Source organism: Hipposideros armiger, unplaced genomic scaffold (genome assembly GCF_001890085.2).
Source record: "Hipposideros armiger isolate ML-2016 unplaced genomic scaffold, ASM189008v1 scaffold_100, whole genome shotgun sequence".
Classification (NCBI taxonomy): Eukaryota; Metazoa; Chordata; class Mammalia; order Chiroptera; family Hipposideridae; genus Hipposideros; species Hipposideros armiger.
The window spans coordinates 267,192-280,976 of NW_017731450.1; the positions used below are offsets into that span (position 1 = coordinate 267,192).

General features: G+C 46.3%; 1 protein-coding gene across 1 annotated transcript; it reads right to left on the reverse strand.

Annotated features, from left to right (window-relative positions):
• Positions 1 to 1,697: 1,697 nt before the first annotated feature.
• Positions 1,698 to 13,324, reverse strand: RSAD2 (radical S-adenosyl methionine domain containing 2). Its single transcript, XM_019646276.1, has 6 exons — positions 12,906 to 13,324; positions 10,039 to 10,200; positions 8,458 to 8,687; positions 5,902 to 6,051; positions 5,176 to 5,208; positions 1,698 to 3,528 (listed from the first exon to the last, which is right to left on the reverse strand). Exons 1-6 carry the CDS (start codon positions 13,252 to 13,254, stop codon positions 3,364 to 3,366), a joined length of 1,089 nt encoding a protein of 362 aa, XP_019501821.1. The 5' UTR covers positions 13,255 to 13,324; the 3' UTR covers positions 1,698 to 3,363.
• Positions 13,325 to 13,785: the final 461 nt, after the last annotated feature.

Sequence of the window (13,785 nt, forward strand, 5' to 3'; positions counted from 1 at the left end):
ATCCTTCCTGAAAAAGTGTTTGTAACCAGAAGTCAAGTGCAGGGGCACGTCAGAGGACTCTGCATGTCTAAGGAGGGCCAGTGGTGCCTGGAGGCCATGAGCTGAACATGGGAGCCAGGAGTTGGGTCCCTTGGCCCAGACGGCTGGGAAAGGGGTCAGAAAGGCCAGCAGGTAACAGGGACGGACGTGCTGGCTGTTCATATGCCAGTGGAACATACGCAGGGCCCAGCAGATGCACCTGAGGGGTTAGGGCTAAAAGGACAGCTAGGAACCGGGGTGCTGGGGCCAGCTCTGCATCTCCTCCAGGCTTTGTGATGCCAGATGCCTGCTCCTTGGACTGCTAACCAGGGCACACTCAGAAGGGTGGTTCTATGACCACTTATATCACAGGCTTTTGCTATGCCTGCTGTCTGTCTGCAGGAATTCACTCCTAATGTGAACAGGTCTTGGACACTGGGTCCCCAAGATGCTGGCTTTCATTTTAGAAAACAAGAGTATGTTCCCAGGGGCTCGCCTCTGCTCCACCTTGCTGCTGAGCGAGTTGTCTGAAATGTGCTTATTCATTATTGATATGCTTGTTGATTTTGAAATTGTACTTGCCTTTAGCAATGGCAGTTTGTAAAGCACACAGGTCCTTTAATCATTCATATCGACCCACAGAGAGAAGGCAGAATGCAAAACATATTTTAATATATTACATATTACAACATATTAAACCAATACTCAAGAGCATCATATATACAGAAAAAAAATATTTACAGATTTTCCCCCCAAAATTCAGACTTCCTATACATACTCAAGACAAAGCCTTAAAATCTTATGGCTTGATTTATCTCCCTCTAATCACAGCTGATTTAACAGTCCTCTCAACAAGGGGGCAGCCCACACAATCAATTATTGCCTGATAGTGGCCTATTGAGACTTTGTTCGTATCACGATTCTCTCTAGGGACCCAACAACTGGATCCCAAACTCCAGACAGGAACAGATGGGAGCCTACATTTCAGATGGTTCAACCAAATGGTCTCATTCATCCTTGCACTTAAAAGAAAACAGGCACCTTTCATATCATTTATCACTAAATAATAAAGATGATTTGTACTTTTAAACCCAATATGCTGTTCCTCATATCTGATGTATCTTAAGGTTTCTTAAGACAGAATTATCTGTCTTAAGACAGAAACATATCTGATAGGTTTCTTAAGACAGAATTCCAACGATATTATTACAGTGTGGGCTTAAACTAAAAGCCTTTGCTTCTCCCCTTGAAGAAAAATTAACATTTGAATATTTTAAACATCGAGGCTTTGCAAATCCTGGTAATGCATAAGGAAGGGAGATGATAGTAAAAAAGGTACTGGATAATGCATTTAAAATACTGTAGCTTATTCCTCAAGTGCAGCTTTTTTGTTTGTTTTGTTCTGTTTTATATTTCTCTTTGGAGAAAGAGAAATACAGTTTCCCTCAGCTTGAGAAAAATTCACTCTGACTCAGAGGATTTGGGCTTCTGATTCAGATTTTGTTTTAAGTAATACTGACTGAGCACCTGCTGTAGACTTACTAGGCAATGTCTTTGGTGCTTTCACATGCTTGATCTTTCTTTTTGAACTTACTTTTTTTTTTTTTAATTGGGGAACAGTGTGTTTTTCCAGGACCCATCAGCTCCAATCAAGTAGCTGTTTCAATCTAGTTGTGGAGGGCGCATCTCAGTGGCCCATGTGGGGATCGAACTGGCAACCTTTGTGTTATGAGCCTGCGCTCTAACCAACTGAACTCTCCAGCCGCCCCTGAACTTACTATTATTGAATAATGTGAAAATCAGCAAAATACACTCATGTTAAGTAAAAAAAAACTTGTTTTGTGTTTATCCTGATTATATTAACATCATCATAGATTAGACACTATCAAAATCCATAGGGAAAAAAACGTTCTAATTCATTTTTCTCTTAAAAAGTAAAACTATAACTTTAAAAATGCATAACAACTCAATGGGACAGAAACACATTTCAGTTGAATTGTAGTGACTTAAAATTTGAAGTAGGACTATCTCTTCTGAGGAAAAATAATCACAAGGAACAAACCTTTCAAAACCTGCAAGGCTTGGTGGTTTCATGCGATCAGGCAACACTTAGATGCCTCCTAGTGACGCACAGGGGGATGACAGCTGGGTGCTGGCTCACATGTTTTCTCTGCTTGGGCAAAAAATTTTCCATGATTTTTCTTTTTTTGAAACAATGACAGGAAATTATTATTTTGCAGGCATTGAGATACTATCTAGGTTACATAAACAAACTGCATGTAATTTTTCTAGAAGGAGACTCTGTTCCTTGACCCAGTCTAAGTCACAATTTCCCTGCAGAGCTTTCTCATGGCCAGAAAAGAAAGGCACTGGATCTTGTCTTGCTGACCTAGATTATATCATATTTCAAGTGAGGCGGAGCTAACTGAGAAAGTTACACTGTGCCACAGCTTTACGTATATAAAACCCCAGTGTACTCTACACTCATCATCGCAGTCTTTCCCATAGGCTGCGTCCTGTGCTTTTCAGGGGCAGCTCATGGCAGTGCAGAGATATGGGGACAACCATCCCCTCACATCAACTCGCATCTTTCTGCTTCACGGACTCATGTGGCTTGAATACTAGGTTCACACAGCAGCCCAAGCACTAACCCCCTTGTCGACTTCATCATGGAACGAAAAGTGTATCTTGTTTTGCTAAGAATCTTAAAAGAGAAAAGAGAGGGAGGGAGATAGCTAACATTCATGGAATAGTCAGCGTGGGCCAGGGGCCATGCCCGAGCAGTCATGCCTGGACTGTCCTGGGTACTTACTGAAGACTGATAAGATTATCATTTCTTATCCTTTGAAATATCTGTTGACTATTTCTGAACTTCTGGGGAGAAAGTCCAGGATTGCAATGGTGTAAGGGCAGAAAAGGAAAGCGTTACTACAAGCAGAAATGATCGGGGTAGATATTTTGCAATTTTTTCAGATGTGAAAATTGGCATTTTGGTATTTAGCAGAAAAGATTTGAGTATCATATGAGTGAACTGGAAAAAAACTATTTCAAAATGGAAATACAGGTGTCACAGTAAACAAGGCTCAAACCAATACCAAACAAACTAATTAACCAATCCCAAAATAAACTAATTAACTAAAGCTAATGGGTTCTGCATCATCTATGAAATTTGATTATCCAAGTGATGTGTTCGGTTACCGCAGAGAATCAGATGTCAAGTGCAACAGAAAATCAGCTTGGGGACCCCTGAGAAGTGCCACCCAGCAGCACGGCAGCCGAGGGCGGCGGTGCGCTGAGTCTGTGCGGGGGCTCCACGTGGGCCCAAGGCTGTGCCGCTGTCCGCCTTTACCAGTCCAGCTTGAGGTCTGCCTTGCTCCACGTATACTTTCCTCCCCGCTTCAGAAACATGTTTTCATCAAAGCCACTGAATTTTATAGCTTCTTCGACTCCAACATCCAGGATGGACTTGGAAGGATCCTTCCGCCCCTTTGTACAGTTCAGGAAGCGCATCTAGACAGAAATTCATGACGATATTGGGGGGCCTTTCTGTACACTGTATCCTGTACAACTCAATTTTGAGGGTTCATCCAAAATGATGGTTGATATTGCAATCATCTCAGCAAATGGTTACTGAGAGCTGTGGGCCAGATCCTCCCCGGAGGGCGCTGCACTCCTTGGACCCCACCTCTCTACTCAACCAGCTCCTGTTAAGCCCCGTAAACTCGTTCCATCAATTAAGTGCGTGATAAACAGAAATGTATACACGTTGTGTGTCCCTCCACTGGTGGTGGTGGTGGGGGTGGGGTCATGAGGAAAGGCTTTCAAAAACTGTTGACATCTAAAGGATGCTTTGCAGAGGTGAGCTGCAGGGAACAGCATGGTGTATTTGGGAAACTGCAGGTCACCGGTGTTGTTGGAGTAAAAACTGTGCAGGCATGAATATATATTAATAAAAAGTTCCTTTAGAGGAAGGGAGAGAGAATCATAAGGAAGGAGCTACAGAGGCTGAGGCACCAGAGGGGGAAGACTCCTGTAAGCCCAGAGAAGACTCTTGGTTTACATACGTAAGCATCCACCATACAGGCAGGAATGAGGTCTTCGTACGCCGATGACCTACCACTGACCCTGAGCGTTTAGTAGGCGCTCCAGTAATACTCGTGGAATCAAAATGTTCGTAAATTGCCAAAAGCAAATTTTGGAACCTCTGCGTTTGTTCCAACTGTGTGAAAGAAGACAGTCGGTGGAGGAAGGTTGGTGAAAATCTCCAACCAATCGTGATAATTTGGCTTCCCAAAATGAATTCTGTCTGAATTCACCTCTCTACCTTGAAACCACCAGCTGAACATTCGCATTATCATCTTTCTCCTTATGCCCATAAAGAAAGCTCATAGTGACAAAAATCAAATGGCTGTGAAGTATCTTGGACTAACTTGAAAATAATAAAATACCAAAAGGCACAATAAGCATTTCTCAAAACACCAAATTCAATTTAAATACTAAAGCCATGGTTCTTGTTGGGCTCATTTCTTAAATACAGGTCTTTGAATGGAATTACTTGTTATGTGCTAGTGGTTTATGAATCGAGAGAGAGAGAGAGAGAGAGAGAGAGAGAGAGAGAGGAAAGGGAGAAGCGATATGTTTTTCAGTGTTGAGAAAGGTGGCTTTCCCTTTTCCTTTGAGGGTAGGGTAATGTCAGCAGCTTTTGGAGAGGAACTGTAACCTCTTCTCACCAAAGCCAAGGCTATCAGAGGGTGAGCTGACAGAAACTGAGGTATTAAAAGTATGTAAAGTGTGATGTGACTTCCCTCTAAAGTGCCCTGGGTGCCCTGTCGCCAAAGAACCCCTAGCCCAAGATGGCCTGCTTTGTGTCACGTCAGCTTCAATGTGACATCCACGGGCCCATAGCCACAGGGGAGAAACCATCGCCTGGAGTTAGTGCAAACACAGGGACTGGGTCAAGCTAGTGCCTGCCCAAGTGCCAAGCTCAGAACTGGATACAGTGAAGTCAGGGCTCTAGCATATTAAGGCCAATCAGTGACAATCAACATGGGAAATGCTGGCTAAAAAGAGCAAGTGTGGACTCAATGATTGCACCCATTATAACTCTGGCTGAATTAATTTTAAATGATAATTTTATAATTCATTAGAAATACTCACGTATTCGTCCAGAATAAGGTAGGAGTCTTTCATCTGCAAAGGAGAGATTAAATACAAATTTAGTTTCAAGTGTGTTTTTTAGTATGAACGCTCAACTCTGTCTTACAAAGTGTGTGTGTGTGTGTGTGTGTGTGTGTGTGATTACTTCTGGGTTCAGCTTTTCTTAAATTGCTTGAGCGTCATTGCGCATGTCCCTCATGAGCCACCCCCACCTAACACACGTCTCCAGAGGCACATTGTGTCCATTCAGATTGCAACGGATTCACGCAGGCTGGACTCTCAGCCCCAAGCAGACAGGGACCGGGCCCGATGTGGCTCTGAGAACTCCTCTGACAGCGGAATCTCCAGGTGAATGCCCCTGTTTCCTCAATGTGGGGGAGCCCCATTCTTTACTGTATAACATCCCCAGTGGCTCTGGCCACCAGGCACCTGATTTCCCCCTTTGTGAATGTATGCATTATATAAAGAGAGGTCACCACCGATCTCATACCAGCTCTCCTCGCCACCACTGTACCCACTGGTGGGCAGGGCACCACCTTGGGCTCCTTCAAAGCCCCAGCTGGAAGGTGCAGGGTGGACGTGGGACCTCCGCCCTGAGGTCCCATCCGACATGATGCACCCTCCAAGTGGCACCGTGGAGCCCTTCCTTGGCAGGAGAGTGTCCTCTTTGGGGTCAACCTAATGGTGTGTGAACAAAACAGCGTTTACTGTTCATCATCATACAACCTTCTGGTTCGACTCCGGCACCAAACAGGACACCTCTCTGTGGCGCTCTAAGAAGTCCTCAAATTCCTCGTCGCTAATGAGGAACCGTTCTGCTTCCCGCAAGGCGTCTTCTCCAGTATTCTCGCCCTCGAGTAGGAGGCACTGGAAGACCTGAAACAAAGAAAAATGCACTATTTGCTTTGCAAGGAGCTTTCCATCATTTTTTACCCCAAACCTCGTTTTCCCCAGACCCAAGCTTCATCTCTTAAGTAAGAAGACTCCTTGAACTAAGGAACATTCTAGAAAGGCAACGCGCTGAGAAAATGAGAGCTCTCCCTGAAATTTAGGAAGTGCAAACATTCCTGAAAGATAAACTTTAAAAAACTGGTCTAGATGATATTTGACCTAGCCTTACAATCTAATGTTTTCAGACTACAGAATAACAGATATTTAGTGAAGGAACTATGGACCGTAGAAAGGCATCCAGAAAATGAACAAATCCTTTCAAATCCCCAAACCAAGAAATAAATATTTTCAAAATGTCATTTCCACTGATATTTTATATATCCTTTTAAGGCCTCTAGAATATGTTGGTTTTTCAGTTAATATATAAGGACAGCCTTCCAAAGCCATTGATAGTCTTTTTCAACATTCTTCTAAGTAAATAAATAGGTGTGTGTGTGTGTGTGTGTGTGTGTGTGTGCGCAATGCATAATTCCATCATAAGAAATGCATTGTCTGAAAAGGAAAATTCAGTTCCAGGGACTTGTTCAAGGTGACAGCAGGTGGCAGCTGATCAGTGACAGAGCTGGTCCCGAGCCCAGGTCTGCAGGCTTTTCATGTAAGGAGGGAATTCTACACAGCATTGATTATTGATTACACTGTAGCCAGCACAGAAGCAATTTTTAATGCCCTATTTTTCCTTCTTTGCTTCCCCTGTTCCCCGCCTAGTCACCCCTTCTTCTGCGCTCCCCAGGCCTTTGACATCTGCCTGCACGGCCCCTAGTCACGTGGACAGTCTCCTGTTTGCTTTTCTGGCTGTCTTCCTTGGTAGGCTGCGAGCATCTCAGGAGGGAACCCCACGGACCTTTGCACCCACAGCACCCAACACCAGTCCAGGCGCAGGACATGGAGAGGAGCCCGGCAGGGAGGGCAGCTTGCCACACAGGTTGGCATCCCAAGCTGACTCGAGTGTCAGACGGGTGATGACACCCGTGGGTGGTTTCCCTGCTGATTCTGGCTCCAAAATCCACCAGCTAGAATGGAAGGGCCTCTAGGGAGAAAGCAGGTGCAGGTTCTTGAAGGAGAGCAGTGTGTGTGTGTGCTGGGAGGGGGCAGGTGGTGGACTGAATGGGGAGGGCCGGGTTGAGCCCACTCGGTTGCTGCTTGAGCAAGCCTACAGCTGACAGCAGATCCTCTGGCTGACCATACCACAGGGCCTTTACCTCCCAGGAGTGCTCAGCGCTGGGTACTGCTAATGGAGGCTGTAAGCCCAGGGCCTCCCTGGCAGAAAACCAGCTCCTGAACCACATGAGCAATTGCACAACAACAGGCACCTGATCCGGGGGCATCAAGTCACATCTACATCAATGTGCAAACTATGGACACCAGTGGCCGAATGAGGAAATTGCATTCCAAACAGGACGCAATGAAGCCGTTCCCTCCACAAAAGCCAGGAGTTTGAAAAGGCAGCTCTGGAGCGAATGAGGCAATCCTTACGAGATTAAATTCTATGTCTTATCCTTCATTGCATCGACTCTGCATCCAGGCACAGACGTGGCTTTGGGTAGCTACATACCAACCCCTAGGGCAGCTGGCTGGGGACACACATTCATGCAAGCCCCCTGCTAATGTCCGCCCCACTCTCACCCCCCCAGCAGGGTGGGTATGGAGTGAGGTCTGAGAAGCTGGTTCCCTGAGTTGAACCTGAAAAATAGCGAGGGGTAGGAAGGAAGCTTTCATTTATAATTATGTGCAAGTGTCTGCACATGGTGGGTGCTATTCCTGCCATCGGCATGTGTGCCTTTGAACTTCAGACATTTTATTTGCTGACAGTGGAATCAGTCCTAAAGCACGCATCTTGGTGAATGAATTTTGCTACAACTGGAGGATGGCCTTGTCCTCGAGATCGTTTAATAATTCCATGAAAAGTGTATTCACAGAATTTATGAAGAACAAATAGCCATTTATAAATAATCCAAGAGTTTTAAAAAAGTAACCCAGTCTTATTCTAGTTCATAAATAAATACAGCTTAGGCTTTCTGTGGAGATGGTCTTCAGAACATCTCTGCCAGCACCTACTATATCTTCTGGCCTTTATCCTCACAAGGTTCTAGAAGGGAATCCGCTCTGGTTTTCAGGAGGGGAAACTGAGGCCAAGGGGATGTGGGTAACTTAAAGTTCAACAGGAGATGGAAGGCGCCAGGGCTCGGCCCCCCGGCCAGCGCCACAGGGTCAGGGTTCTCTGGACCCTTATCGTTTTTCAGTTCGCTGAAGCAATTCTCCCCTGAATGTTTTGTTGTTGTTGTTGTTTGTTTGTTTGTTTAATTACAAAAAAAGGCAACACTGTGCACTTACCTTCCAGCGGACAGGGTTCAGTGCTTTAATATGTTCCCTCATATCCTCTTCCACATTAAATCGATTAATGACTGAATTTATCTTGAAGGCCACTTTATAATCTCGACACCACTTCCTCAGTTTTTGAAGATTTTCCACATGGTTGATGTTTCCTTGACCACGGCCGATAAGGACATTGACTTGCTCTTCAAAGCTGTCGCAGGAGATGGCGAGAATGTCCAGATATTCACCTGAGGGGAAAAGGGCCGCCTTTAATCATGCCCATCCAAGGACCAAGCTTTTGAAGGTTCATATCTCCTTATGATAAAATATGACTCTCTTGTACTTTAATTAAAAAACAACAGCACAATATTTTTCCTCCTACTCACAAAACTCACTGAAATGTGCATTATACTTGGTTCCTGTGTAAAATAATCTTGAAAAAAATACAACTAACGAGATGATGGAGACAATTACACTAGATTGTTCTAAAACTCTGCACTTGTATGTGTGTGAGCATTTATCAATGTGCTTAAATCAGGTTCCTCATGAATTGTGCATCTCACCAGGCAACTTCTGAGACAGGTGGCTACTTTGGATTTGTGAGCCTTTACAGATTTACTTCTTTTCTCATCACATGAATAAAATTGCTCTGTAGAAGAACCCTAATATTTTTTGCCACACTCTTTGGCTTCTGCTTGACATCTTTTATATATCTGATTCATCATGTAAATATTTATAGAGCTCCGACTGTATGTCAGGCACAACCATGTTAGATGCGGAGGAAGACAAGATAACGGGAGTTTGGTGAAGGACCCCGAAAGTGCCCGGCCCCTCCCTGCCACACAGCATATTGAGAGCTGTGATAGTGGGTCGTTGAGCCCAGAAAATGCTGATGACAGTTATCTTTGTTTTGGTCTCTCTCCCATCACTTTCTTATTACTCCTTATTACTCACTGCCTTTTTCATTCCTCCTTTTGTTTTCTCCGTGACCTCCGTACTCTTAGCACAGGCATTCTTTACCGCCCAGTCATTCGTTGCCAAGTTCTCGCAGCTGACCAGGTTGTGTTTTCCTAGGTCTCTTGGCTATGCAGAATTGACTACAAAGTCAATTCTTAAACCTGCTCTCCAATTACAGAAACCAGAGGTTCCAAAAACAGTGAGAAGGACCATTGTTGTTCAGTCGCTTACTTCCTATCAGACTAACAAAAAAATTGTTATTTCTGTAGGTATTTGAAAAAAACTACACATTGTATGCAAACGAACAACAAGGTCAGGGCTTGCACAACCGTAAGCTGTGTCTTTGCTCCCCCGGGTGGCTGAGCTACAGCCTCAGCTCTTCCTACTCACCCCACCGAAACGTGCAGAGGAGTCACTTACTCATGTCTTCTGTTATCGGTCTGGCCACACTTGTTTACTGAGAGCCCTACAGAACTAAAATGCATTTAACTCCAAGCACAGCTTGAAAAGAGATTAGAATAAGGGTGTTTGGTTTTCCCCCACTCCCGGTGCCCCGCAGGCCTGGCCCAAGGCCCAGGATGGAAGGAAACACAGCAACAAAAATCTTAGCAGGACTACCGAGCGTCACGTGACGCAACGCACCGTAACTCTTGAACCAGCGCTCCCTGATCAGGCTGCCGTTGCTGACGATGCTCACGCTGGGCAGACCAAGGTCCTCTTTGCAAAACTTCACCAGCTTGCCCAGGTAGTCACCCCGCTCGTGAAGGAAAGGCTCTCCGCCGGAAAAGTTTATCTTCTCCATACCTGGGAGAGGCAACATAGACATGGTTCCTTCTATTTTTCCACTCCACACACATCCATTATTATTTTAGTGGCCAAAGTCCTATTTTTTCTATGTAACAGAAATGAAATAGAACTTCTCATTATCCTTGCATTCTCTAACCCCAGTTCCCCGTCAACCCCACTTTATGGGAGCACCATGTATGTAATCCAGGGTCTTACTAGGATGAAAACATCTCTTGAAGTTGTTCCCCCGCCCCCCATTTTAAAATAGATGCACTGTAACATAGGGAATTAGTTACACAGATGACAGAATTGCTTAGAAGCCCAAGGGTGCAAAGAGGCAGCCCAGAGACTTGTAAAGCACAAAACAAACAAAAACACAAAAAAAAACCCTTCTGCTCCGATCTAGAACAGCCCAGAATGGCTGTTCTCAGGTCACTCAGCCCTGGGAGGTCGCTCTGCACCGATCTGGGACTGCCCTTTCCTCTTCCCATGCCCTGGACGCCTCTTGTCCTGGAAAATCCTTGACCTCCTTTCCGTTGGTTTATTCCCTTATTTTGGAAAATTATTTTTGGTGTTTCTTGAAAAAATGTAAACTATGAATTAAAGTGAGGGCTTGTATGTTTTAAAATAGATTTATAATCGGTTGTTTGGCCACATGTAATGTTCTGGGTGAAATTGCTTTGCACTCTGCATTTTAGGGGCTTTGCTTATTGTCTCCTAGGTTTTAATATTCTTGTTGGGAAGTCTGATAACACTCTTAGAAATCATCCTTTTTAAGTATATGGCTTTTTCCCTTCCAGAAGCTTTCTTTCTAATGTTCTGAAATGTCAGATGATGTGCCTTCGTAGAATCTGTCCCTGTCCATGGCTGGGGCCACTCGGAAGACCCTCACTCTAAAAAACACAGCCCTCTCTGTTGCGGGAATTTTTCTTATGCGATTCCCACCTCTTCTCAAATTTACTTTTTTCTCTTCCTGGGAATTCTATGACAGGCCTCGCCTGACCATGACAGGGAGAGCAGCAGATCTGGCTGCTTCTGGCCTCACACCTGCCTGCTCACTCCCAGCCTGGCTCCCGTTCCTGAAGCTTCCTGCGTTCCACAGGGCAGGCAGGGAGCCTCTAGCAGCCGTTCCCCCAGCAGGTGCAGGGGTACACCAATCAGTTACAACAACTATGGTCATTTCTTACGGCTTATTCCCCCCTCTTTCAATGATTTTTCTGTAATTTTGGTGGAGTGGAGGCAGGAGTAGAGGAAATGAAGATTTGTGCACCATGATTAACTCGGAGACCCGGAGTATCTTGAAATTCAGATTTTTATACAGTGATACAGTCATATGGGAGCTCGTTTTGAATTTGATTCAGTTCCACTCAGTTCACTGAGTCTTCACTAGAAGCTCTCTGTGCGAGTGACAACATCATTATCAGAGATTGGGGTGGCCTGCATCCCAGGAAGAGAGAACAGTAAGGCCACCGGCTTGATGATGCATGTGTTGGGGGCGAGTGGGTGTGATGTGATGTGTCCCCTGCACAGGGGATGTCAGGCATTGGGGTGGGGCACGCTGATGGCAATGCTGAGCTTTGCCCAGCCTGTGCTAGCAAGTGCGGGGTGTGAAGCCACGCGAGAGGGTTAAGTGGGGGAGTTAAAGCATCAAAATACATTTTAGCAGAGACAGTGACTTGAAATGCAACAGTCCTGATGAGATATGGTGAGGCCCTAAGCGAGACCCCACTGGGAACTGGGGTTGACGAGGCGGGTCTGCGCTTGGATCAGCTGTGGCGGACTGAGCAAGCGTAACAGGGAGAAAGTAAGTCAGATCCAACAAAATGCAAACTGTATGGTTTCAGGACATAAAGTACAAAGTCAGGCAAAACCCACCTGTGTGTGTTACAAGCTAGTGGTAACTCTTGGGGGGCGGGGGAAAGGCATAGCTGGAACAAAGCACGCACTCTGGGCGCTGCGATGTGTCCTTCCTGTATCTACATGCTATTTATTAGGAAGTGGTCACTCTGTCAAATTCACCCAGACATGCCCTCAGGATGTGGGCAGCGTTGCACATGCATGTTATACTTCTGTAAAAAAGCTAAACCAGTTGAGGGGGGGAGAACGGGCGATGCTGCTGAGATTGCGCGCTTAGGAGGTGCTCTGGGAAAGACCGTCAGGCAGGCGGAGGAAGGACAGAGGCGCCTTTGCATTGGAGATCATGAGAGATGCCTGAGGTGCCTGCCTGCTACTAGGGGTGAGGCTCTGTAAGCAAGTCCTGACAGCAAACTCACTGCATCATTTGAGTTACACCGAGTTTCTCTAAAGTTCCATATGAAGAGCACATACATATTCCAAAATGAAAGACTCGAGTACTGCAGTTCTTAAGTCCAAGCGATTGTTTTCAACTGTCCTCATTAACCATTCCTGGCAAACCCGGTCCATCAGTGCTTTGCACAGACTCCGGACTACAACCTGCTCACCCTGCATCTTCAGAATGCCAGGCAGACTGGAAGCCGGGCACCGAGGGGCAGGGGCGGGTTTGCTCCCCTCACCCACCCGCCAGCCAGCTCTGAGGCTCGGGACGTCCTAGGTACCCATCCCCAAACTCACCTGGCATTCTCTTCCCAGATGGCACCTCACCTGGTGATGGGAAATGCCTGAGGTTCTGGAGAAGCTCTCCAGCCTGTGAATGCCCCCAAACCCTGTCACCTCAGCCTGTGGCTGATCCCCTGGGGACTCACCGGCTTCCCTGAGCATCAGCAGTCCCCTTTTCGCCTCCTCGAGGGGCAGCACGAAGGACGTCTTGGCTGTGTGGAAGCAGAAGCCACACTTGTAGTTGCACTGGCGGGTGAAGTGGTAGTTGACACTGGTGGGAGTGAGGGGCTGATCATCGCTGGCCTCCTCTTCCTGTCGGGTGCCCTTGAGTTCTTTCCTGCCCTGCTGCCTCTGTCCCCCTTCGGTCCCTGCCAGCCAGAATGCTGACCTGAGCCAGAGGAGCAGGGGGACCAGGCTGCCCCAAAGAGAGCTCAGCTGCTTCCTGAAGGCGCCCAGCAGCTTTCCAGCAAAGCCGAGAGGCGTGAGTAGCCACATGGTGCCAGGTGCCAGCGACTGCCCTGCAGCTCGGGGACTCACTTTATATGTGTGCCTGAGCAACCTGTCACTCGGGACGACGGACACACCTCCTTTGACTAAGTCTCAACTGAGCTTAAGTTTCAGTTATTCTCTTCATGAAAATGAAAGTTGGAGCTGGGCCAAGACCGAAGGCTCAGAAATAGGGCAGCCAGTGCCTTTCTCTGCCTCACTGCCTCTGCCTGTTTATTAGCCCTCTAAACGGGCGTAGATCAGGATATTGCTCTCTGTCTGCATCTCTGTCTAGCACACAGCAACAAAATCAGATGGAGAACACACCCCTTTCGTGGCTGTATTACTCATGCATAACATAACACCTAGAAGCTTCTACCCTGTCACCCTTCACACAGTAGGCCTTCGGGAAAGATTGCTGTGAAAGCCACATATTGAAAAGCATGACCTACCCGTGGAAAACGCCAACAGAATCCCATCGCCTCAGGGTCCCCTTCCGATCACAGTCAAAATGCCGAGGCACGTAGACACATGTGCCTT